The sequence below is a fragment of the Aplidium turbinatum genome, chromosome 1 (assembly GCF_918807975.1).
Source record: "Aplidium turbinatum chromosome 1, kaAplTurb1.1, whole genome shotgun sequence".
NCBI classification, from domain to species: Eukaryota; Metazoa; Chordata; class Ascidiacea; order Aplousobranchia; family Polyclinidae; genus Aplidium; species Aplidium turbinatum.
In genome coordinates this window covers 19,416,018-19,443,022 of record NC_137472.1, presented here as the reverse complement: position 1 = coordinate 19,443,022, position 27,005 = coordinate 19,416,018, and the positions used below count along the sequence as shown (strand labels likewise).

The window sequence follows — 27,005 nt, the reverse complement described above, 5'->3', positions numbered from 1 at the left end:
CGTGCGCCAACTACGACCGGCGATGTATTTTGGTACGGCTCATACCTGTTGCTTCAGAAATATTGCCCAGATGAGTATAGTGATGAAGTCAAACAAAAAAAAAAGTTAGGTGTTTTACTTATAGTAAAACTATCATATCTACAGCAAGTAAAAAAACGAAGTAGATAAAGAATGCAATTGTTTCCACGGAAGATGAAAGTTAAACTGTTTTTCAGTGAAAGCAGAAAGAATTGCGTTTCCTAGTTTGTCACCAGACTGTTGCGGTTAGAGAACAGTAGGTACTGTGAGTGTAAAAAGACACTATGCGCCGAATATGTTAGTACATTTACAAAGAATCAAACTGAAGTATTGTGAAGTTTCAAAAATACTTTTTAACCTGCTGAAACTTAGGACAGATTCGCTACAGATTTGGAAACAAAATATTTGAGTTTTCTTTCGTTTCTTTTTAAATGATAAAATTGTTGCTTAAATTAAATTTTGTGCATTAAATATGCATAAAACAATGTTAGATTTGAGAATGACTGTTAACTTTATAGCAAGCAATATTCATAATAGAATCTTATTTTATTTGAATAAGAAGAATTAAAATCTCAAAAAGTTTCTAAAGTTCTCACTGATTTAAATTTTCTGATCACTTGTGCATCTAAGCACAAAACTGTTAAAACAGAGAAACAGAGAAGAAATATTTTACCTGTTGAACCACCTAATAAGCAAGATGAAGTTCTCCTAGACGAAATAGCTCAAAAACTATTAAAACATCTTTTTGAAAATAAATTGTCTGAACAACCGATGGAAAGTTACATCAATGCTTCTGTCAAAAACAAGAAAATGCTCAACTGGATAACAATTTTCAAGAAATCGAATAAAAACGAAAGAATTAGAACACAACTCAAAAAGAAGTTGTGTGGTTATGCACGGACTGCCAAAAGAAACAAAAAAGAAAATACTGAAAAAATTATTGATGAATTTTTAAAAGGAAAATTGGACATCACAATCACAAAAAGATATATTGACAGAAGCCATGAGTTAAACGTAAAGTCAAACTATTGCGAGCTTTTAAATGTCAAATTCACAAACCACCACGTAATGCAAATGGTGAATTTAAAAAAAATAAACATAAAAGAAACCAAACTTCTGATCACTGAGTTGCTCACATCTCAGAGGCTGAAATGCATCAGAATGTTAGAAACAAAAAGGCAGGAAAATAAAGTTCATTCGTACTAAACAACAGATGAGAAAATATTTTACACCAAAGCAAAAGACGGAAAATGAAAAATTTTGGGTTCTAAATTGTTTTACGATTTATCATCTTACTGTACATTTGACGATGAAAAATCATTTTGTATTCTCCGCTACTGTTACGTGTTTCTAAACCAACTTTTTTATAATGGAAAAAAAAAGTTTTTTCTCTGAAATAATATCTTACTTATGTTAAAAAACAATAAAAACTATTAATGCCACAAAAAGTTCTCAATGCTAAGCAAAAAAGCAAAGCAGAGCGAATTAAATCAAATATAGTTATTACTATATTGGATTTAATTCGCTCTTACTCATGTTATGTATGCCAGAATTGCTTTAAATTAAACGAATCAAGTATTCTATTTGCTGTAAAATATGTGAACAATGGGCACATCTGAAGTGCAGATCTTTAAACTTTGCCACAATCAAACACTTGGAGCTTCTAAAGAGCCATACTATAGTAACAAATGCATAACGTTTAAAGTCTAGACTTAAGGAGACTACTCTTATTAGTGATAAACCTTACATGATAAATGACTTATCGCATCATGAAAGTCAGAGTATTGTGAAATCAAGGATATATCTACAAAGTTAACTGTCAATGCAAAGGATTAAGTGTTATTACTCTACAGTATGTGAACATGAGAAGCTAAGTTGCCAACCTTGGAAAACAACAACCATCTTATTAAAATACCAAGGCTAACAGATATCATTGCTGTATCAGAAACCTGACTTAGTGAAAGTCGTACTCAACTTGCCGATTTGTAAGGATACAATTTTGTTTATTCTCACAACATACATGCAGACAGCAAATCACTAGCAGGTAGTGTGGGAATGCGCATTAACAATTCAATATAGCATACAGTATAAGCCTAATTTATTGAACAATTTTGGTTTGACATAAAAGATGGTGAAGAATTGTGGGTAAACATAGCAGCAACAAATAATAAGTGTCTAATTGGTGTTCTATACTGACATCCTAAACATAATCTTGATAAACTTTAAGTGAAACTCTTTGAATGTATTAACTCAATAAACACTTTAAATAAGAAATACTATACAGTAGCCTATATGTGATGACATCACCATTAATGTTTAAAAAAAGTGGTTAACTTATCTGTCAAAGACTACTTGATACACTTCTCAGTTTGGGCTATAAGCAACTCGTAAAAACTCTAACCCGAGTAACCGCTACAAACTTGCATTACTCATCAATAATCCTTACAACGAAAAAAAACAATTAATAACAAGATGAAAGTTTTAATATTGATTTGATTTGATCGTTGAAGCTGTTGCATTTTTGGCCACTTTCTCCAGATTCTCTTGAAATCGCTACAATGAAATAATCGGCCATCTGTCCAGCACTTAGTGGAGACAAAACCGAGTTTGGATGATGATGATGATGAGGTGTTGGTAACCCGGAGTCCATTCTTTAGGTTTCATTAGACAGTATTGATAGATAAGGAGATTTCATAAACCCTGGCTCTTAAAAAAAAATTGCTCACACACGTACGTTAAACCAAGCAATGCCAGTTTTGAGGTGGGCACTTAAACATAAAAAGTTTTGGTAAGACAAATGAATCATTAGACTAATCAGAACTTACAGGAACGGCGTTTCAACCAATCAGTAAGTTACAGGTAAAACGGAGAAAAAACGCAACCATTTCTGATGAAAAGTAAAGTCAGCCAACGTTTTGCCGTAGCCAGCGTGGTGTGGTGGGTTAATGCTAGGGAATACGTTTCAATGACGTGGGTACGATTCCCACCCCTGGCATGCCTCTTTTTTTATCTGTAATTACCAAAGTTCAAAGATAGATCAACTCTCTGAAAGAATGCGAAAGGGGTGACAATTGGTAGGCACTTTAACGTATTCTTATGTGCCAAAGCAGTAACGCAATCTTGCGTAACATAGTCTATGATTCCTCGCGAATCAGCTGATTGTAGTCATGTGACTCAACACATGATATTGTGAACGTTCTTTACGAAATTTTTTGATACAAACTAAACTAAATGAACGATTCGCCGTCACCAACGTAGCCTAGCCCTAATGGGTTAGAGTTTTGGCAAGATATATAATTTCGATTGCTTGGGTTCGATTCCTACCTCCTACTTTTACACTTTTTTCTTCTGTAACTGAACTGAAAGTACAAAAAGAATCTTTGGCTGTAATCAGGTGGTGTCATTTAGGTTGGTTGCTTGGTTTTGAATCTTTACAATCGGATTGACAAAACCTTGATAGGCTATTCCTGGTAATTTTGCATACTTGTAGAGGCTCTTGACGCAGGATCAGGTTACCGAGATTAGCAGGGTGAAGTTTTCCGATTGTTGAAGTGTTGTTGTCAGGGAATTATTCCATTCACTAGATGCCGCTGAATAGAGAGCAGTCCTGAAATGTGTTGCTCAAGCGCACAGAGTCGAGCCAGGGCAGCGTGATCTTGATCCGGGCGCGTAAACACTGATTTTGAAAAATTGTTTCATATATCATATGTCAGGCATGATTGCGTTACTGCTTTGGCACAGAAGAATACGTTAAAGTGCCTACCGTTACAATTGGACGGTAGTCACTTCAACATATGTTCTGATTGGTTGGCGGTGTCTTACAGGGAATTGTTATGTTTAGCCCTATCTGTAGCGACTACCGGGTTTATAAGGACGCCCCACCCTAGTAGTGAAATATTTCACAGAAGGAAATATGCTAGAAATGTGAAATTTCTTGACTTTTAGTTTTTATTCTTTGCGAATTTTCTAAACCTAAACTGGTCATTATTCTACCTTCCTGCCCTTCACAATAAGCATTTCGTTTCAGGTTGGCTAGACATTTTCGTGCAATGGTAGTTGAATGTACAATGTACATATGTTAATGTTATTGCAATATAAATGTTAGTGCGATTACTTTGAAATGCAAAAACGTCCAAAAATGTCTTATATTTATGAGCAAAAGTAATTTTTGTTTAGTTTAGCATTGTTCTATGTTATAATTCAAAAATTTCAATTTCAAGCTGTTTTGGGAAATAAGAATAAAAAGCGATTTCTGACTTTTGTTTCATCTCAAACAATATTTATTTCAATAAATTTGTTGGGTAAAAATTTAATTTCTATACGCACAATACACGTGGCTATTATCTTGTAAAATATTTGGCTCTGTGATTTTCATTATTAGCGATTAATTAGCACGGGGCTAAAATAGCCGGTGACGTGCTTTTCGATTGTGAAAACAACTCGTATTGAGATAGGGTTTAGTGACTACCCATTTTTAAAGCCACAAATTTTCTCAAACTTGTCTTGAAAGAGATGATTGTGGTAAAAAGCCCAGAGATTTATTTCTGTGTAGCCTACTTTATCGTTAGATCAGTTCTCGCTTGAAGTTCAATTAGTACTTCTTGAGGATCAGTTGGTGCTTTGTCAACGTTCGTGAAAAATGACGAGGAAATTATTTCAAGCAAATGTTCGTGAGATTCAAAAGCTTATTCAATAAATTTTAAAGTTAATTTGCGAATCTTTTATTTTTTTAAGAAAGTAGTTTATTGTCTCTCATACCGTAGTTTGATAGTGATTAAGATTCACGCAAGTAGTCTAAGCCTTTCAAAGTGTTGATTAACTTATTCAAAAAGACTATGATGTGCCCATGCATGTTATTTGCACTCCGAATTTTGCTGCTGCTTTGTCTTGAGATCACTCAGGTGTGTAGCTAAATTGACAAAGAAAACTAATCACACGTTTTTAAAAAATTGTATGTCTTTAACCCTCCGATCACAAAATTGTCTGAACATACGGCCTTTGCTTAGACTAAATGCTTAATTAACGTTCTTCGGTTGAAGTACAACAGGTTTTTATACACAAAGTTAAGATCAACTAAATTTACTGAGTGCATGTTTCATTTCAGAGTATTATTGACGCGTGCCAGAAACCTAAGTGTGTCTCGAGCTACATAATTTCACTTCGCTGGTCGAAGTTTGCATGCCCTGTTCTAGATGAAGTTTTCATCAAAAATCACTGAAAACGATTCAATTTGTCCACTTTTAATTGGAAAAAGCGGGTAGCAAATGTACGACTGCAGTAGCATCTAGCATCTCTACGCGACTGATGTAACATCTCTACGCAACCGCTACTTTGGAAAAAAGTAACGTCACTACTACAGCCGCTGCTCTAACCAAACTATAATGCCGATATCGCTTCCAAAATAGTAGCTGATTAGTAGAAGCGCTACAAAGTAGCGTGCTAATGCTCACCTGTGTGATCATGTATTCACAAATGATTAAAAACATAAATTTCTATACCACAATTTGATACATTATATCAATGATCATTTTCCAATTTCAATTGGAATACAGTCCATGAAACCCATGAATCGGAAACATACTTATACAATTAGAGATGCAAGATATTTTTCTGCAGAAGGTTCTTTTGTGATCTTTAAAATGCTTTCTCCAATCAGTGTGCAAATAAATATTCAGTTCCTAATCAATTTAACCATTTTATAGATACATTTACGGAGATACCGTACTTAATCAACATATATCAACTCGCATCTTGACACGAAAAGAAAAAAAGCTCAAGGCTAAACCTTGGAAAACAAAAGGTATTTCAAATCCTATCAAAAGAAAAACAAACTTCAGTTTATTCCTTGAAAGTAAAAACACCAACAGATAATTCTGCACATGACAAGAAAGTATGGTGTCGATACTATCTTAAATAACCACTCCACGCATTTTTTGCTTTGTGACACATTCTGCAATCTGCATTGTAAAATTCTCATGCATTGCCATTTCATATTTCTTCAAGCGTATTCTATAAAGAAGCCAAATTATTACGATCTCGAAAGAAAATAAGACGAAGAGAGTGTGGAATTGTGTTTCATTTTTACAAACAAGTTGAAAAACACCCAATCACTTACGTAGGCAAGTCGGCAACTCTTGAGACCATTGTCTGTTCGCTAGACAGGTCACAGTCAATTGTCCGCTTTCTTGATTTTCCATTTCATAATTGTTGTCACAGGTGTATGTAAGCGTTCCTCCCACAGCAATATAGTTGGGATCTGTGAATCGGCTGCGGCTCGATGACCACCCGAAACGAGGCCTATTTACTTGACAATCGATCTCTGCACAAAACAAAAATACATCAACACAGAAACAGTGGTAGATTTCGGTCGTCGTCGTCGTCTGAGCTTCTGGGGCCGAGGGTCTATCCTTTTACCACCCCAGATTCACGATGTTCCCGGACTACACTGTCTTCGGACTTCGGTAATTGGCGACAAACGAAACAAAAACACTAAAAAAACTGTAAATATTAGTTTTGTAAATAGCTATAAAATTTTCAAAATGTCACAACAAATATTTCATTCACTGGTTACTGTATGGAGTCATAACAAGGCCGTGGCTATCATCAGTGCACTCCCGCTTTGCTACATCCTGTTGTAAACTAGTTAAATTAAAAACTATAGTAAACTTTATACAGGGATATTAGAACACCGGGATTGCTGACTTAGCAAATTTCGATAAAGCGATGGACACTAGAAGGGTCAGCGCTGTTACCGCCCGAAAATGAAAAAGGCGACTGTCAATTACGCTGTTGAGAAGTCGCCTTTTCTAGATATCTGTTGTATTTCTGTTTGATTAACTTAGATACACCACACTTTAATAGATTACACACAGACCACTTTATTGTACTTTCTCTCAGCTAATCTATCTCATGGTTCCAGTCTCGTAACAGTCGCATGTATTACAAAACGATAGTGAAATATAACAATGGTTTCTATGACGAAACACTGCAATATCCCTGCTGGAAGCAAGTCTCGTGACTTTATGACAGAAAAAGAAATCCAGTCGTTGCTTTGCAGCTGTGTAAAGTAGAGAATCTAACGATGTAGGATAGTGTGATAGTTTCAGCGTTTTAGTACCAGTACACTGGCAGTTAAGATTCAATTGGCTAGTTATATAGAACATGGTCAGTTAAGTTTAGTATTGTTACAGACTTCGAAGAATATCGGTAGTTGGCGTTACTTTAAATGTACATTTTGTACTTTACACGATTGCTGGACTACTGTCAGTATGTTGATACATTTTAGTACGGCATCGGTTCTGGTAGGTCACAGTTTGAATTGAATAAACAAGAGGCAAGCTTGGAGTCAACATTTTAAACTGTAAAAAGCGTTGTTAAAAGAGGTGTAAGATTTTAACGCTTAAATCTAAAATAGCTACAACTGCATGGGACTATTAGGCTATAGGTTCTCGTACGTCGTACCTACTAGTCTGTAAATATTGTCGGATTTTATAATTTAGGAATGCTAAAAGTTTCTATAATCTGTCATAGTGTAAGTTGATTTTAAGTTAATTAAGTTATCTGCAAATTTATTCCGTTCATCGCTCATTTTTAAAATCTTGTCGCGATGGTGAACACGTGCTGTGTACCGGGATGTAGCACTGTAGCAGTGGCTACAAGTCGAGCAAAGAAGAAGACAAGCCCGCTTTATTTAAATTCCCTGCAGATCCTGATATTCGAAGAAAATGGGTTGCAGCTAATCCACGCAAAAACTGGACTTTAAGTAAAAATCATAGAGTTTGCGATAAGCATTTTCATGCTAATGACTTTCAAACAGTTTCCTTTGATATATAAAAAGAAAAAGACGAAAAGTAAAACGAGAAACCACCGAATTAGTTCGAAAACGGCTAAAACCTACTGTAATTCCAATAGTGTTTCCAGGACTTCCTAAATATTTATCATCAGCTCAAACTATCAAACGATCGTCTGCGTCCACTGCAGCCGAAAGAGCCGAGAAACAAAACGCAAAAATAGAAAAGAAAATATGGAGTTTTTAGCAGTCGATGAAATCAAAGACTTTTTTGCACTTAAGAATGAACTTCAAAACGTAACACTCAAATGTTTAAAAGTTGCCCACACCTTGAAGAAAGTTTCGCTAAATCCCAGCAATGTGTCACGAACATCTCCGCAACATGCTTTGTGTAAGTCGCTTTTAAAACAGTTTTAATTTGCAACAGAATACCTAACGTACAGCATTCAATTCCGTTTAACTATTTGTTTTCCGTAGAGAAGATGGTGCATGTGTTTCATGAAACAGTAAAACATATGCTAATTTTCTATTGATTAGCCTAACTCTTATTGGTTACAACTACAAGTAACATGTAAGAAGTACCTGTATGCGTTTGTATACGATGACACCTGCTGCTGATCGCAGAACTAGAATTTGTGCAACTTTTACTGACTGTAAATTTTATGTTTAATCTTGTTTTAATTTAAAATTATTACTTTTCAGGTGTATTCAGTGAGCCAACAATCACTGCCTTGGAGTATTATGCGAAAAATAATCCAGACTTTTTGGGGACTGCTCGATTTTTAAAATTTGTACTAGAGATTTGGAAAATAATGTCCTTGAAAACGCCGAGCAAATGTGAGTTTGAAAGTGACAGTACGGTTTTAGTTTTTGCTAGTACATATAGCTTACGCTTGCAAAGTTCAAGCCACCCGCACTTGCTGTTGTTTCTCTGGGCAAGAAACTTTACGATAATTGCCTCTACCCAGTGATCGATTTCGAGTAATGGGTAGTACCAAAATTTAAGTCATAAGTAGAGTAGACAACCGGAAACAGACATTGCCGTCGGCTGCAGCGTGGGTCAGGTGTACGTCGGAAGGCGTACACCGATGCATAGCGCTCAAGTCCGCTTTCCCGCAATGCAGGATAAAGATAATAAAACAAAAACAAACAAATCTGCTAGCAGTAGAAATGGTTGATTACCGTAGTTAAAACGTCCACCTCATGTATGGAATGCCCAAAGTTCAATTCTCAGACTAAAAGCTCTGGCATGACAGAAAACGTATCTGTGTTATGATTTTACATTATGTTGTGTGTCTGTTTGTTCGACCTCTGCAGTTATTGTTTCATGTAATGACCTGCACAATGTTAAGCACTACCGCTTCCACTAAATTTAGCTTAATTTTGAAGAATAATTTCAAAATGATAAAGTTTAACTGTAAAGTATTAATTTATTGCAAACTCAAAGCCTCATTCATTTGTCTCTTTGTCCTCTTTTGACTTGTCTGTTTACGTGGAAAATATCAGGAGTGGTTGATTTTTGTTAATACTTATTATAAGTTGAGTTTCAAGACTTTTATATTTATATATTGTGTAAACAATATTATGTTGCTGTTTTTTGTATGCAGGCTACAGAAAAAGGGATGCCGCTGCGAGCCTCTTCAACTGACGCAAAGCGAGTAGGACAGCAGGTTCACTTTTCTGAACACGGCTGCCAATATTTTGATATCTTGGAAGCAATCAGGCAAAGCAGGACTAACTAAAGAAACTTTCTTAGCATGCATTCAAAGTATTCAAGCAATGGTGTCTCTGGCTGAGCATTTAATATTCCACCACGACTTTTTCTACGTTCTCCCTGGAAAGTTTTGCTCCGATCCGATTGAGGGAAGATTTGGGTGGTACCGCCAAGTTAATGGTGGCAATTTTTTCATGTCCATAAATCAACTTTTTCAAGCTGAGAAAAAAATCCGTTGCTTAAGCCTAATCGAAAAAGAGTCCATTTTCAAGAAATCTAACCTTGCTCTTCAAAGTGAAAATACACCGTTACATGAGGACTATGTTGAAATTACGGAAGACAATTGGCTTTTGAAATTTTTTAAAACTGCAACCATAGACGAAATTTCCGAAACAGATTCTTCCATCACATACTACGTGAGTGGATACATTGCCAGAAGTGTATCACGGACAAGGAAATGCACCCCGTGCAAAGATATGTTAGTTCAAGAAAACACTGATCCATCCATAACCGACGAATGCTTAAAAAGTAATCCAAATGAACTACTTGCGATGGCAAATCGTGGCGGATCATTTATCGGTACCAACAGAATACTGTTTTACTCTCTGTAGCTTTGCGAACCAGCTGTATGCCGCAGCAATAGCAGATGAGCTCATTCGGAAAAAGCTGCTTGCTACCAGCAATCAGCGAGGTTCATTTGTTGCAGCTGCTGCCAAATTTGCGAAGGACTCAGAGTCTTACAATGTTTTATTTTCGCAAACATGTACTTCAGGCCATAACAATTTCGATTTAATTTTAAGAGTCTCATTTAATTGCTTTGCGAAAAATGAACTGACACGGTTGAATCGTGTGGAAATTGAATTACCAGCAAAAGTGTCTCGTACTATTCGCAAACTGAACTCCAAAAGTGCTAAATAAACTAAATGAAAATTACCCCATTTTGTGTTTCAATTCAACGCTGTTTATCTATTTGCTGTTTAAATTAATATTCTTTTATATTTATGCACTTTTGCATTAACATTCATTTCTCTGATGTTTAAATTGCTGAATTTAATGCTGTATTTATTCTTCCTTAAATGCACTACAACATAGTCTGATGCAGTAACCCTCCTATTGTCCCCTTCAAAACAGAGTCAGCAATCCCGTTGTTCTAGATATCCCTGACTTTATAATACAATTTTGGTAGAGAGGTGACTTTCTTTAACCATAGACAGATAAAACCAAGCAACCACACGGCATTTAACATCATGTTAGAGTGAACATAAAATTACAGTATAAACTACGAACGTTTTCGGCCATACTCAAGTTAGCCCTTCTCAAGTAACGAAAATAACTGATTTTACATAAACATCTACTTTGAAAATAACTGATCTACACAATGAATTGAAAAACGAAATGCACAGGAGTGAAACTGCAAAGCAGAGGTGAAAGGCACATCACATGGCGGTTAATTACGCGAGGAAAAAAACCCCACAACACAACAAATTATGAAAAAACGTTTAGGAGAGAGGAAGCACCTGCCGCAAACAACTGCTTATTGAGGCGAGGATTGCATGATTTTATTAGCAACGCCTCATGGATTTTCGTATCAAATTCGATGGAACATTTACGCACAATTCTAAAAGACTTCAAGGATTGAAGTTCTAAGTTTTAGTGTCACTATTCGATAGAGTTATTCGTTGCTTTTTGAATATGGAATGCTTATATATCGATTCTTTTTAACATAAATATCGAATGCGCGTTATTCACTGCTTCTTTATGCAACCAGCGAAATCATTATTCGTTTTTCACTAATCGATATTTAGGAGAACTGCTGTATCATTCTTTGTTGTTCACTTACTTCGTCGTCAAAACGAATTTGCGAGATTTAGTGTTTGGATTACTATCCGACCTAGACCCCTTCTGGTTTTCGAACTTTAAAGGATTGAGGAAAATGTTGCGGCAACACAGTTCAGAAAAACCATGCCCGTGAAAGTCGGTAACGACTAAAACATCACACAACTAAGGCGAAAGAGCCACGCAGCTTGAGTCCTGTCTTTGTCATGAGTTACCAAGGGGGGTGGGGGGGGGACTTGTATACCTGGGACTGGTATATACTGTAAGTCCCCCCCACCCCCTTGGTAACTCATGACAAAGACAGGACTCAATGGAGATGGCTCTTTCGCCTTAGTTGTGTGCTGTTCTAGTCGTTACCGTGAAAGTCGTTAACAGTGTTGCCAACCTTGCGGTTTTCCCGCAAGTCTGGGCTTGTTTTTTTTCTAGTTTGCGCTTTTTTTTAGTTTGCGGGTTGCTTGTTTTTGGGCTTGTTTTTTGGCCAGTCAAACGTTTTTTAACTTGTTTTTGACATTGAAACTGCGAGGTTTTTATTGTAGTCAACATTGTATCCTTTCTTTTCAAGATAATTAATCCTTGGAATGGCGTAAACAAATGTCATTCTTGAAATAAACGTGTTATGGACTGCAAAGGTTGTATTGAAAATATTAAACCGTTAAACTGCGTGCTTTGCTAATTGGTATTGGTTGCAAATTATTGGACTTGCTTTTGTGTTGATTTGCCTGTTTTAGATTTGTTTTTTTAGATTCACTTGATTGTTTTTAAAAAACAATCTGGCATCACTGGTTGTTAAATACGCAAATACAATAAAATACAATATTTTTAGTAATTGTTATTCATTGCTTTTTTTAGTAGCCTATCGATAGCGGAAAGTCATTGCTTTTTTGGGCACTACCGAATAGTGAAATAGTCATTGCTTTTTGACTGACGACTTTCAACCCTGGACTTAGTGATGTACTCACTAGTTAGGCCGGCGATGTATTTTTGTACGGTTCATGCCTGTTGCTTCAGCAATATTGCCCAGAGGAGTAGAGTGATGAAGTCAAACAGAAAAAAAAGTTAGATGTTTTACTTATAGTAAAACTATCATATCTACAGCCAGAGATGGGCAAGATCACCAGTATTGGTGATCTTAAAGATCAAGATCACCAAGAATAGGTGATCTTGAAGATCAAGATCACCAAACTATGTGATCTTGAAGATCAAGATCGTGATCTTGAAGATCAAGATCACTTTCAAGATCACTTTTTGTGCACTTGAAAAAAAATAAAGTTTTTATCACTGATGTTGCAAAAAATTATTATTATAAGCAACCTGGGTAAAGGTATATAGTTGGTATTGCTAACTTTTACTTTTAACTACTCGATCGCTGGCCTAAAAATTGTAATAAGTTAGTGACTGTTGCTAGTAGGCCTATCAATTGTTGACGTAGTTTGCGTAGAATCCCAACGTCGCACCCAAGGCCCAGGTTAATTACAATACTAAGCTACTGAAAAAGTCGCAAAATTTGCAATTAGTTTTATAGTTTTTATTTATAATAAATAAATAAAAATAAACTTTGAACTGCATCATTTTTTACCAAAATTTTGTCTGGTTCATGTGGGAGTTTTTATACGTGTTACTACGTAGTTTTAACTTTCACTGTGTTATGTCAATGTTTATTGCACTATTTATCCATCTGGCAACCTTAATACTGTTGTCTGCTTTCAAAAAAGTTCAGAGGTTGGAGGTCAGACAAACAGCTCCATACTCAGACCCTAAACAAGTCTTAGTCTGGTTGATTTGCTGCAATAAACCACTTTACATGACCAAAGTCGGCTAGTGTCCAGATTTTTTAACACCGCCATTCTAGACTTTCAAACATCAAACATCTAAAATTGGGTCAAAGAAAGCAAACATTTCTTTAAAATTCACACATGCAAATTGTGAACAAAGTTAGATCATTTTTACTATACGTCAACCATGGCCATGCGTCAACATAAAGTACACGGAAGTTTACTTCTTTATTATGACCAACACAGAAAACTTTTTCAATTTAAAAATGGCAACACTGACCAGATTAGATGGAGATTTAAATCACCTTTTGTTGGACACATATCATATTAACAGTGGCTTAACGTTAGTAGTTGCCACTAACTACTTTGTACAGTATACGAGTTCTAAAAACATGCCTCTATCTTGTGAGTAAACTTCAATTTTAAAGTGATCTTGATCTTATTGTTCTTCAAGATCAAGATCACACAAAAAAAAGTGATCTTAGATCAAGATCAAGATCACCAAAAAAAAAGTGATCTTCAAGATCAAGATCACGCCCATCTCTGTCTACAGCAAGTAAGAAAACGAAGTGGATAAAGAATGCGATTGTTTCCACGGAAGATGAAAGTTAAACTGTTTTTCAGTGAAAACAAAAACAATTGCGTTTCCTAGTTTGTCACCAGACTGTTGCGGTTAGTGAAAACGAAAAGTATAGCTTACTGTGAGTGTAAAGAGACACTATGGAATTGATAGGAGGGAATTGTTATGTTCAAGTGGTTACTGGTACCAATTTTTAAAGCCACAAATTTTCTCAAACTTGTCTTGAAAGAGATGATTGAGGTAAAAAGCCCAGAGATTTATTTCTGTGTAGCCTACTTTATCGTTAGGTCAGTTCTTGCTTGGAGTTCAATTAGTTCCTTTTGAATATCAGTTGGTGCTTTGTCAACGTCCGTGAAAAATGACGAGGAAACAATTTCAAGCAAATGTTCGTGAGATTTGAAGTCTTTGAAACGATTCAAAAGTTTCCTCAATAAATTTTAAAGTTAATTTGCGAATTTTATCTTAATTTAAAAAAGTAGTTCATTGTCTCTCATACCGTAGTTTGAAAGTGATTGAGATTCACGCAAGTAGTCTAAGCTTTTCAAAGTGTTGATTAACTTGTTCAAAAAGACTATGATGTACCCATGCATGTCATTTGCACTCCGAATTTTGCTGCAGCTTTGTGTTGAGATCACTCAGGTGTGTAGCTAAATTGACAAAGATAACTAATCACACGTTTTTAAAAAATTGTATGTCTTTAACCCTCCGATCACAAAATTGTCTGAGCATATGGCCTTTGCGTAAGGGCAGGGGTGACGAAACTTTTTGCGGTCGCGGGCCACTTTGTCAAGTACACATGAGTTATCGGGCCACACAACTTTTTAATTATAACCTACTGTGAAATCTGTTAGAAGCGACTCAAGATATTATTCATGAAATGTAACAAATGACAGATGAAAGTAATAAAAACCACACAGTTGAAATTATCTTACGCAGAATCAAAACATACAACAGTAAAAAATAAAAACAAATCAACTTGAGCAAAAAGGATAGAGCAACAATACTTGCACTGATAATGAAGACAATTTAATTTTCGAAGCGTTTGCTTTCATATGAGTATGATTTCTTCTTTTTTTGGCTCTATCTATTTTGACTAAATGTTTCGACCATTATGCTATAACAACAAATCAGTTAATGAAATTTCTTTTTCAAACAACAAACAAAAGCCCATGCGAATCATACAGCTGAAGCTATGTAATGCAGCATTGAAGCACAAAATATTAAAAAATAACATTGAAGCATTGAATTTTTTTGCTGAGTGGGATTTTTGGAAAGTGTTTTGCTTGACTAAGCGTTCAATATTACGTCGAACAGACAATGTGGTAACTCTCAACTGCATACTAAAATTTTCATCTGTCAGCCTCGACCTGTAACAACGTTTTGTAAAGTGCATTTTAGAAAAGAACTATTCGCATAGGTATTAGGTACGTGCTGCCGAAAACAGATGACCATTTGAGAGCATTAGCTTTCAAGTTTGGAAACTCTTCCTTTGATCTATTGTCTTTAATGCATGAGCGATCGTCAAATTGTTTTGCAGGGCGCAAAAATTTCTTTGACGGGCCGCAGGTTTGTCACCTCTGGGTAGGCTAATTAACGTACTTCGGTTGAAGTACAACAGGTTTTTATACACAAAGTTAAGATCAACTAAATTTATTGAGTTGATGTTTCATTTCAGAGTATTTGTGGCGAGGGCCAGAAACCTAAGTGTGTCTCGAGCTACATAATTTCACTTCGCTGACGCAGTTTGCATGCCCTGTTCTAGATAAAGTTTTCATCAAAAATCACTGAAAACGACTCATTTTTTCCACTTTTAATTGGAAAAAGCGGGTAGCAAATGTACGACTGCAGTAGCATTTGGCATCTCTACGCGACTGATGTAACACCTCTACACAACCGCTACTTTGGAAAAAGTAACGTCGTCACTACAGCCGCTGCTCTAACCAAACTATGATGCCGATATCGCTTCCAAAATAGTAGCTGGATAGTAGAAGCGCTACAAAATAGCGCGCTAATGCTCACCTGTGTGATCATGTATTCACAGATGATTTAAAACAGAAATTTATGTACCATAAATTGATACATTATATCAATGATCATTTTCCAATTACAATTGCAATACAGTCCATGAAACCCATGAATCGGAAACATACTTATACAATTAGAGATGCAAGATATTTTTCTGCAGAAGGTTCTTATCTGATCTTGAAAATGCTTTCCCCAATCAGTGTGCAAAAGAATACTCAGTTCCTAATCAATTTAACCATTTTATAGATACATTTAATGAGATACCGTACTTAATCAACATATATCACCGCGCATATTCAGTTGTTCACACGAAAAGAAATAAAGCTCAAGGCTAAACCATGGATAACAAAAGGTATTTCAAATCCTATCAAAAGAAAAACAAACTTCAGTTTATTCCTTGAAAGTAAAAATACCAACAGATAAATCTACACATGACAAGAAAGTACGGCGTCGATACTATCTCAAATAACCACTAGTTACACAAGCCCACGCATATTTTTACTTCGTGACACATTCTGCAATCTGCATTGTAAAATTCTCATGCATTGCCATTTCATATTTCTTCAAGCGTATTCTATAAAGAAGCCAAATTATTACGATCTCGAAAGAAAATAAGACGAAGAGAGTGTGGAATTGTGTTTCATTTTTACAAACAAGTTGAAAAACACCCAATCACTTACGTAGGCAAGTCGGCAACTCTTGAGACCATTGTCTGTTCGCTAGACAGGTCACAGTCAATTCTCCGCTTTTTTGATTTTCCATTTCATAATTATTGTCACAGGTGTATGTAAGCGTTCCTCCCACAGCAATATAGTTAGGATCTGTGAATCGGCTGCGGCTCGATGACCACCCGAAGCGAGGCCTGTTTACTTGACAATCAATCTCTGCACATAACAAAAATACATCAACACAGAAACAGTGGTAGATTTCGACAACTGGCGACAAACCAAACGAAAACACTTAAAAAACTATAAATACTAGTTTTGTAAATAGCTATAAAATTTTCAATATGTCACACCACATCAAATATTTCATTCACTAGTTACTGCATGGAGTCATAACAAGGCCGTGACTACCATCAGTGCACTCCCGCTTTGCTACATCATGTTGTAAACCAGTCAATTTAAAAACTATAGTAAACTTGCTATTTAATTTTATAAATCTACATGTAAATTTTTTCGTGCAAATGTTTTGCTTATCATTTAAGGTTTGTGTCGTAACTTTGATAGGATCCCAGTCTAGCCACTAAAAGTTGGTGTTTGGCTTCTTTTGCCTTTAACCCTTAGAAGGTTGGGCTCTCTGGAGTCTTGCTCAGTTTGGGGGGAGGGGGCTGTCGATTCTTCTTATGCTTTAGGAGTGATATCTCTGCTATTTTTTAAAGCACGGTTTCAAAACTTGGGATTCACTTTGAAAAATTATTCACGCTGAGCATATCCGAAAATTAAAACTATGTGAGTTTTAGAACTGCTCATATACGTTGAAATGTTGAGGTGACTTATGACGTTTGGATTATTTGGTAGAGTAATGAAAAACATGCATTGCAATGTTGTGATTAATTTTTTTTTGCATAATCTCAATTTGAATCATTTGATTAACGAATCATTTGATTAACGAGGCCAAATTAATTACTTTCATCCAGCTGGTGGGAAAATTTTGATCAATAGAATATGAAATATTTCAGAGGATGTGCTGAGAAATGCCCTATATCTTTCAATTTATAACCTTTATTCGCTCAAAATTTCAGCTCAATAGAGGTGAATAAAAGTTAGGAAAAGTCAAGAAGTCTCATAGTCGCAGCCTCAGTGGTTTTAGAGATACAAATGTTGATACAAAAAAGTTGAATTGACAGCCCCCCCCCTAACCTTCAAAGGGTTAAGGAACTTACATGTTGATATGTCGAGTCAAACATTAAACACAACGTGAATAAAGCTACTTTTGCGTGTTGTAGGAGAGAGTGAGTGGAGGCAATCGCCCTGTCCCCTAAAACCGCCACTGGTTTCGCAATAGACGACTAAGTAACTTTGGTAAATTGTGTTAGTGACGATAACAATTAGACCACGAAATAATCTCTCACGGGACAGAAATTGTTTCGATTTTTTTTTTCAAGAAAGTTGTAATGTCACAATTATTTCTATCTTTTACACAGACTTTAGAAAGATTGATGACGTACCGTACTCTATTGCGATATCAAACATTAAACAGTCAAATAAACGGTCGAATAGTTCTACTTGTGAGATGGTAAATAAAATTCTTGAACTAACAAATGGTTCACCACTTAAAGAAATCAAATTCTAAACAACAAGTGTCTTCGTTGTTTTCAAAATAGATGCACATTATTCTGGCAACAGCTACTTTACAACTTGCTATAACTCAAAAGTAAAACAAAAGTCAAATCACTCAATAACTTACACTATCACAATCTATTCAATATCGGCTAGAACTCTACAATCGTCTTCAACGTAGCCTACTTTTTGTTGCAATTTTTAATACCCATAATAAACAACTTATCGCAACTCTCAATAACTAACTTAATCACAACTCTGAACTCAACTCTAATAATCATACTCAAATCACGCGGCTATTTATAACAGGTTTGCTTTGACCAAACGTTTCTAGAGTAGTAGAATCTATGGTAATATTACATCACAAGAACTTATTCTTCTACTCTAGTCAATAAATGATAAGCCGTTTCGAAATACACAAACACAAAATTTTCTAGAAGCGAGTTTCGCAATAAAAGACTGCGTTATCAAAGGTTGCTATTGGACAAATCGACAAAACACAGCAGAATTACGCAATAAAATAATTCACCTACTGTCTTCTAGAACGGTACTACGACAGTTTATCGAACGACTATTGATCGAACGACAGTTAATCGAAACCACAATTAATCGAACGACAATTAATCGAACGACGGTTAATCGAAACGAAAGTTTATCGAACGACAATTAATCGAACGACGGTTAATCGAAACGACTGTTTATCGAAACGACTGTTCACCGAACGGCTGTTTATCGAACGACAGTTAATCGAAAATTTAACCCTAACCTAAAACCTAACCCCTAACCCTAACCCCTAACCCTAACCCCTAACCCTAACCCCTAACCCTAACCCCTAACCCTAACCCCTAACCCTAACCCCTAACCCTAACCCCTAACCCTAACCCTAACCCCTAACCCTAACCCCTAACCCTAACCCCTAACCCCTAACCCTAACCCCTAACCCTAACCCCTAACCCTAACCCCTAACCCTAACCCCTAACCCTAACCCCTAACCCTAACCCCTAACCCTAACCCCTAACCCTAACCCCTAACCCTAACCCCTAACCCTAACCCCTAACCCTAACCCCTAACCCTAACCCCTAACCCTAACCCCTAACCCTAACCCCTAACCCTAACCCCTAACCCTAACCCCTAACCCTAACCCCTAACCCTAACCCCTAACCCTAACCCCTAACCCTAACCCCTAACCCTAACCCCTAACCCTAACCCCTAACCCTAACCCCTAACCCTAACCCCTAACCCTAACCCCTAACCCTAACCCCTAACCCAAACCCCTAACCCTAACCCCTAACCCCTAACCCTAACCCCTAACCCTAACCCCTAACCCTTAACCCTAACCCCTAACCCTAACCCCTAACCCTAACCCCTAACCCCTAACCCTAACCCTAACCCCTAACCCTAACCCCTAACCCTAACCCCTAACCCTAACCCCTAACCCTAACCCCTAACCCTAACCCCTAACCCTAACCCCTAACCCTAACCCCTAACCCCTAACCCTAACCCCTAACCCTAACCCCTAACCCTAACCCCTAACCCTAACCCCTAACCCTAACCCCTAACCCTAACCCCTAACCCTAACCCCTAACCCTAACCCCTAACCCTAACCCCTAACCCTAACCCCTAACCCTAACCCCTAACCCAAACCCCTAACCCTAACCCCTAACCCCTAACCCTAACCCCTAACCCTAACCCCTAACCCCTAACCCCTAACCCTTAACCCTAACCCCTAACCCTAACCCCTAACCCTAACCCCTAACCCTAACCCCTAACCCTAACCCCTAACCCTAACCCCTAACCCTAACCCCTAACCCTAACCCCTAACCCTAACCCTAACCCCTAACCCTAACCCCTAACCCTAACCCTAACCCCTAACCCTAACCCTAACCCCTAACCCTAACCCTAACCCCTAACCCTAACCCTAACCCCTAACCCTAACCCCTAACCCTAACCCCTAACCCTAACCCCTAACCCTAACCCTAACCCTAACCCTAACCCCTAACCCTAACCCCTAACCCTAACCCCCAACTCTAACCCCTAACCCTAAACCCTAACCTCTGAGTATTCCATTGCATTTGTGCTTCGTCGTTCGATAAACTGTGTTTTCGATAAGCAGTCGGTCGATGAACTGCCGTTTCGATAAACAGTCGGTTCGATGAACTGTCGTTTCGATGAATTGTCGTTAGATAAACTGTCTTTCGATAAATTGTCTTTGGATAAATTGTCGCGTCACGTTCTAGAACACTATTGTATCCTGGTGCGGGACTACGCTGGTTGTGACATGTGGTATTGTGGTAATGCCAGTGAAGCTTATTGGGTTTAGATAATGAAGTGGATAAGCAAAATATCAGCATTAAAGAGATTAAGATATATACTCCTCTACTTGTTGGTTTGGTTTTGGATCTTTATCCTCGGACTGGCAAAGCTTCTTGCAGAGCTTAATCCTGGCAGTTTCGCATACTTGTAGAGGCTTTGAACCACTAACTCAGGGCCGGTTACCAAGATTGGAAAAGTGAAGTTTCTATAGTTGTCCGCTTGTTGTTTGTGACTGTGAGTTATTCCATCCAATGGGTGCCGCTGAATGGAGATCAGTCCTGAAATGCGTTGCTCAAGCGTACACCCAGAGCCGAACCAGCACAGCTTGATGAAGAGTCTGACGCTTAACCATTGAGATAACGTTAACAATTTCAACAAGAAATACTTGCAAAAAATCCGATATCAATACAACTGATTGATAGATGATATGCTATCAAAGTTGATGATCTTCCCGTCATTACCACAAACTCAAACATAAAAAAACAACATTGCAGCAGGTCCCAAACAACCTAAAGGACCTTTTATTAAAGACCCATTCCAAAACGTTCGTTCCTTTTCAACAAATTACAGTATAAGTAGGGAAACTATACAAACATATTAGAGTTATGTTATTCACCAAGCATGGACCGTGTTTACTGCTAACTCTGCTGCTTATTTGATAATAAAATTTGCCTCTAAGTACTTAAAGCACCTTTCAAAACCCATTGGGTTTAAAGGACAGGAGACAATTATCACAGCGAAATCGAAATCATGAAAGTTCTGCTCACCCTGCTGAGATGTGTGTTATACCGGTATATGGAGTTATATATGAGCAATAGAGAAACAGTAAAACAACAGCAAAAGCGTTGCAAGAATCTTTACTGGAAAAATGTAGGTTAGGACTATAGAAAAATGGGGGGCCATATGGGATGTTTGCACCAGGGCCTCAACTGACGAAGTTATAGCCTTGGCATAGGGAGTTATTGCTGAAATACGATTCTCATTTTCATTTGGGTTTCATCGTTGAGAGATGAACAATAGAGCTGATCTTAACATTTGTTTGTTCACAATCTTGGTGGTCTGTGTACCTTGGTTAGATGAAGTTTCAAAGATCCTCTACTAGTAGAAATCAAAATAAACCTGAGATGGTTTGGTATAATTAAGACCTCTCCACAGACTTAAAAGAGATTTCAAGATGGCGACGCTGAGAGGCTAGTACAAATTTGAGATACGTTCAGCGACGTATTAAAAACCTTGCAACTTTTTTTTCATTGAAATTTACTGCCAGTCCTCAAACTAATGCTCCTATATATCGAATCTACTTTTATTTTAAATTTATTCATTTAACGAAAATGTGCAAGTGGGTTAGTTACAATGCACAAAACTGTAAAAAGCAAGCATGCTCACATTCAAGGCAGTTGAAAAGATATTTTGGCACTCTATCAAGGAGATGCTTTGGAAAAAAATTAAGATATTTCTGAGAAAAACGCATTGTATCCAAAGAATACGCGGTGATTTCTTTAGTTTCGGAACCCTTTGGAAAGGTTACAGGCCCATAAAGTCATCCCGATCCCTGATTCAGAAGTATCTCCTGGACCCCTCTGTCAATTACACTGCGGCTCAGTGTTCACATTAGTCAATGAAAACATGCAATCAGTGCCTTCATGACTGCTTTTGTTAAAAAATGCTGTTTTAATCACAGGCATTAGTGATCAGGGACTTAGTGATGTAGGCTACTCACTAGATTCCGAAATCACATCATAAGAAGCATGATCCACAAAAGCTACTTGACCACATTAAAGTAGAAGATGTGTTTAAAGTAGTAAAGTATTAAAGAAGATGTGTTGTAAAGTATTAAAGTAGAAGAGTAGAAGACAAAGCTACATCCAATTGCAGCAGCAACAATAGAATCGAAAGTTTTAAAACTGTTCGGCCACACTAACAGATCAAAATTCTGCATCAGCAAAGTTTACACAGAAAGTAGGGTCAAAGTAAAAAGAATACGTGGCAGACAAACAAAATGATGGCAAGACAACATTCAGACATAGACCTGTCTCAATTTGGCGACACTGGGCGAGTTAACTCAAAATTTCCACTCTTGGGAACAAATAACCTATGTTCATGCGCAATCTTCTTCAAGGAGAGATGGCGAGAGATGACGATTAGTGATGTCACTTCCAGTCGGAAAAAATCTAATGAGTTTACCTGTTCTAGCACTTACAAACAGCCAGTGGTTACTTTTGAACTGCAGTATCGATAGTTTGTAACCCACCCAAAGCACGCTATTTTTTCCTGTATAAAACTTTCTGCATTGTACAAATTTTATGCCTATTTCATATTTATTTTAAGGGTAAAAGAAAAAAATTGTTACAACCTCGCAATAAATAACAAAAAAAATTTTCGTTTAAATGAAATAAAGTTTTGTTTTGAAATTGTGGTAAGCCTGGATCTAACCGGTAACAATCCAACACAGTGGTCTCGCGTACCACTAGTGGTGTGTGGAAGTCTTCAAAGTGAGAAGCAAGAAACTCACTTGAGTTGACAATAGTTGAAATAAAACAATAGAATTTGAGCGAACTATCAGATTACACAATGTACATTGATGTGTCATAATTACTTTCATAAGGAGGAGATTTAAAGTGTTCATAACGAAACATTTAGGTCAGTGGTTCTTTTTTTGTTGCGACGCTTTTAGAAAAGTTTATTGAACGTTCGACACACCCAGATATATCTATACTGTATATAGGAGTGTCAGTTATTTTATTTACTTGTTTGTATATTCAGACTTCATTTGTCTCGCAAAAAAGTGAATTAAAATTGCGCCATGTGCTTGATAATAATCGATTGAGTCAGTTTCGTAATAATGAGTTTTAATGCACACGTCAGGAGATTATAATATCTGTAAGCGTTTTATGACAGCAATTAATTTTAGATGCAAAGCGGAATTATTGCACGACCTTGAAGTATTGAATCCACACACTTGGGCGTCGCGACGCACAGTTTAAGAATCTTTGACTTAGGTTGATACTGTACAGTAGCGCCCAAACTTTTCAGTTGTCAATGTTGCTACTGATGGTATTAGTAGTGGTGCAGGTAATTTATTGGCCTTCCATACTTATGCCACTGCTAAATAGCCAAATTTAACAATGGTTTTGTCTCAGAGCCCTGTGCTGATATTCGTTTAACTTTCTTGCCTTTTGTAGTACATTTTGAAGATTTTCTAGATAGGCTATAGATGGTATGCGATCACCGAATGACGCTGCTAAATGGTACACGAATAGAAAAAGTTTGAAAATCACTTGTCTAACAAAATGAAATAAAAGTACCGTACTATAAATATGCACATTTATAACACTGAAGATGAAGACAGTATAGTTTTCAAAACATTTCCTGAACACAAGTTTAGTATTTAGCCTACATTTTAGACTTAACATTTTTGATCAGATGAAACACAATTATTCATAGTGTTACGAACATTGCTCAAAGCTTATTGTAGCCTAAGTTCTATACCATCATATATAAAATAAACTTATGAGTCAGGAGACAATTTTACAAACTACATGAAGTGATTCCGGCAAATCACCATCAAAACTCACCCACGCACAAAGGAGGTTGTGAGCTCCATTGTTTGTCGCTTTGACAAGTGGCCTCAGATTTACCCAACAATCGATAGTTTTCGGCGCAAGTGTAAGATATTGTATCCCCGACAGTCCATCTTTGTTTTGTGATGTTAACTTGAGAATGTTCAGGCACAGCTTGATCAGGGCATGTTGCTTCTAAAAAATGTTAAAAAGAAGTAAGAAATAAAACATTTTCCCGTCTATATCGTCGTAATAGTGCAGTGTTTTTCAACCTTTTTTGAGCCACGGAACACGTTATGCATTAAAATAATCTGACGGAACACTAAACGATATTTTGTAATGATAGAATAAAATAAACAACACAACAACAATTCATTTTCTTTTTGTCAGTGCGATATCTGGGCCTGTTTGGATGATCACAAAGTTGATATTCGGGCAGAAATTGCAGAAGACAAGTTACGCGAAGCTGTTGTGATTTTGATTTTCGACCGGTGTTAAATTTGAGAAAGATTTTACTGTTCTACACTGAGAAATATGAAGAGTTACATGTACAAAATGTCAATCTCAGTGTATTTGACTCACTCAGTGTGAAACTTGTGCCTGTTTGGATAAACAAAGAGCTGATATATTCGTTTGGAGATGGCGTTTAAGCTTGCTTGGTAGGCTACCATAGCACTGTTGGATAGCTTCTCGCTACACACCAAGCACAACGGGTCGGTGTCGTTGCATCCCCAGTGGAAGTAGGCTAAATCCAAATGAAACATAACTCTCGCTGTATTGCCTCGAGCTCACCGTTTTTGTATTCTTTTGTCCACTCATACTAGGGCCTTCTTCTGAGTCCGAACTTTGTCCAGGGCCCAGTTCCGAATTGGCATTTTTCCTGTTCAAAAACTTCTCCATCACTGTCACCGTAGTCTCGCTTACCCACAATGCTTTTACCGCCAGGCTCGCGGCGCCAGCTGTCACTTTCATGCCTCACTAATTCTCTTGTCTCAACGTACAATGCAATTCGCTACCTACTGTGATCTAGCACTAGTGTTATGTAAGAGTTTTACATGATTACGCTATCAGTCACTACTGCAGCACGTACATTCGACAATGGTATATTATTTGCAGATAATAGTTAATTTGTTTTCAATTTTTTTTTTTTACCAATTAGGTGAAATTTTATAATTTCACAGGGCACACCTGACGGTGTCACACCACGGCACACTGGTGTGCCGCGGCACAATGGTTGAAAAACACTGCAATAGCGTACTGACATTGTAATTCATAAATGATAACACTAGCCAAAAAAAAAAAATTGTGGTGCCGAACATATTTCAATTGTTTTTAGCTAATTTGTGGTCGCTGATTTCGAAAATGCAGTCAGTTTTTGTCTATCAGGTTTAGTTTTCTAGTTACGGTGATTCCACTACATGAGTGCACTTTTTCATAATTGTTCATGTGAAATCTATTCACGAGTCAAATAAATTGTCAAAAGACATAAATCAATTTCAGCAAGCCAACAAAGAACTTAAAAACGTACACACAAACATAGGATTAATAGGTATGTTAGCTTCTTATTCTTCACTTTGTTTATAACTTGCGCTTAAGAGATCTACGAGAGTGAACTGCAAAAGCATTCCCATCTCCCTTGATGTTTGACTTCCATCTCACTAATGTCTTGATGAAATCGCTCCCCTTGCTCGTCAATCAAATCGTCAAGATTATCAGGAAAGTTTAGTCTAGAGGATTGTGCAGAAAATGAAGTTTGGTGCTCATGTTAGCATCAATATCTTGGAGTCTTCTGAGTAAGTTAGACACGAGCTCTTTGTAATTGGATGCCTTTTTATTTCCCAAAAAATTCTTAACAACTTTCACAAAAGCATCCCAGGCACTCAGTTCTTTTTGATTCATGGAAGATAGGAAATTTGGATCATTGATTGATTTTCTGATTTGAGGCCCATCAAATACGCCGGCTTTTAACTTTTCAATTGTTAATCCTAGAAATTTTGAGCAAATATATCTGAAACAATTTCCATCTTTATCGAGTGCTTTTGCAAATTGCTTCATTATACCGAACTTTGCTACGTAAGTTATCATGAAGGTGAAAAAGCATTACTGTGTTTGCAACACCATCATTATTATTATATTAATGTGAAGAGGAGGTAACACAATTTTTGATCGTTCCACCAGAGAATGAGCTTGAACATTTTTTTTGCCAGGATTTATTTCACTTCTCACAAGCCAATGTTTCCTTTTCCAATGCTGATCTCTTGCCCTGCTGTCCAACAAACAGAAAAAACAAGAAAACTTTGTGTATCCACCTTGCATTCCAAGCAGAAATCTAACCATCTTCAAATTAGCGCAATGTCCAATTGTATTCATAAAAATATTTTCCAAAACAAATTTGACTTCGTTATACTTTTCATTGAGAGTTGTTGAATTTTCAAGTGGTACGGTACAGATCCATAAACATTTCCATTGTGCAGTAAAACACATTTTAGACTTCGTTTACAGCTGTCAATAAAAAGTCGCCAATCTTAAGGATTGTATTCTGCTACACCCAACTTCTTAAGAAGACCTTCCACGTCGGTATAGTATACAATTTCATTTTCATGAGAAAACTAGGGCAAAAATTCGACATGGCGTTTCCGATAAAAAGTGATTCCAGTACCTGGTTCAAAACAATTTTTTTTTTTGAGTCTTGAAGTCAGTAACTCAGAAGATTCCTTTGATAAATTTAAATCCCTCTCAAAGTGATTGAGTTTTCCCTAAGAAAAAAATTGACAAGGTAAAATAGCAGGAGGAAATTCGATTTCTGCAAGAGTGGAATCGCTGTCAGTGGAAGCTTGCTTGTCTTCGCTATTAGGAAGTAAATCCAATTGTGGCAACCCTTCAACATCAGGGACAGGAAGTTCTTCTCTGTGTAGCACTGGCCTGATTGCTGAAGCTAGGTTTGGATATTGCAAGGAAGTACTATTTTCCTGTTTATGCCTTGTATCTTTAAGCTACGGCAGAAAAATGGCAGTCGCAATTATGATATTTTGGTTCACGCCACACCATTGGAATCGCAAACCTTAATCCTTTTCTTGTTTTGTTCGTCCATTGACGTAAATATTCTTTGCAAGTTT

General features: G+C 36.9%; 1 protein-coding gene across 1 annotated transcript in view; it reads right to left on the bottom strand.

Annotated features, from left to right (window-relative positions):
- The window catches only part of LOC145787266 (uncharacterized), a 105,565-nt gene extending 80,704 nt beyond the window's left edge, over positions 1–24,861 (bottom strand). Inside the window, exons 1-2 of the mRNA XM_082599010.1 lie at positions 24,711–24,861; positions 23,905–24,084 (exon numbers count right to left, since the gene is read on the bottom strand). Coding sequence (XP_082455136.1) covers positions 23,905–24,084; positions 24,711–24,861 — 331 coding nt within the window. The remainder of the gene's footprint in view (positions 1–23,904; positions 24,085–24,710) is intronic.
- Between the last annotated feature and the right edge of the window lie 2,144 nt (positions 24,862–27,005).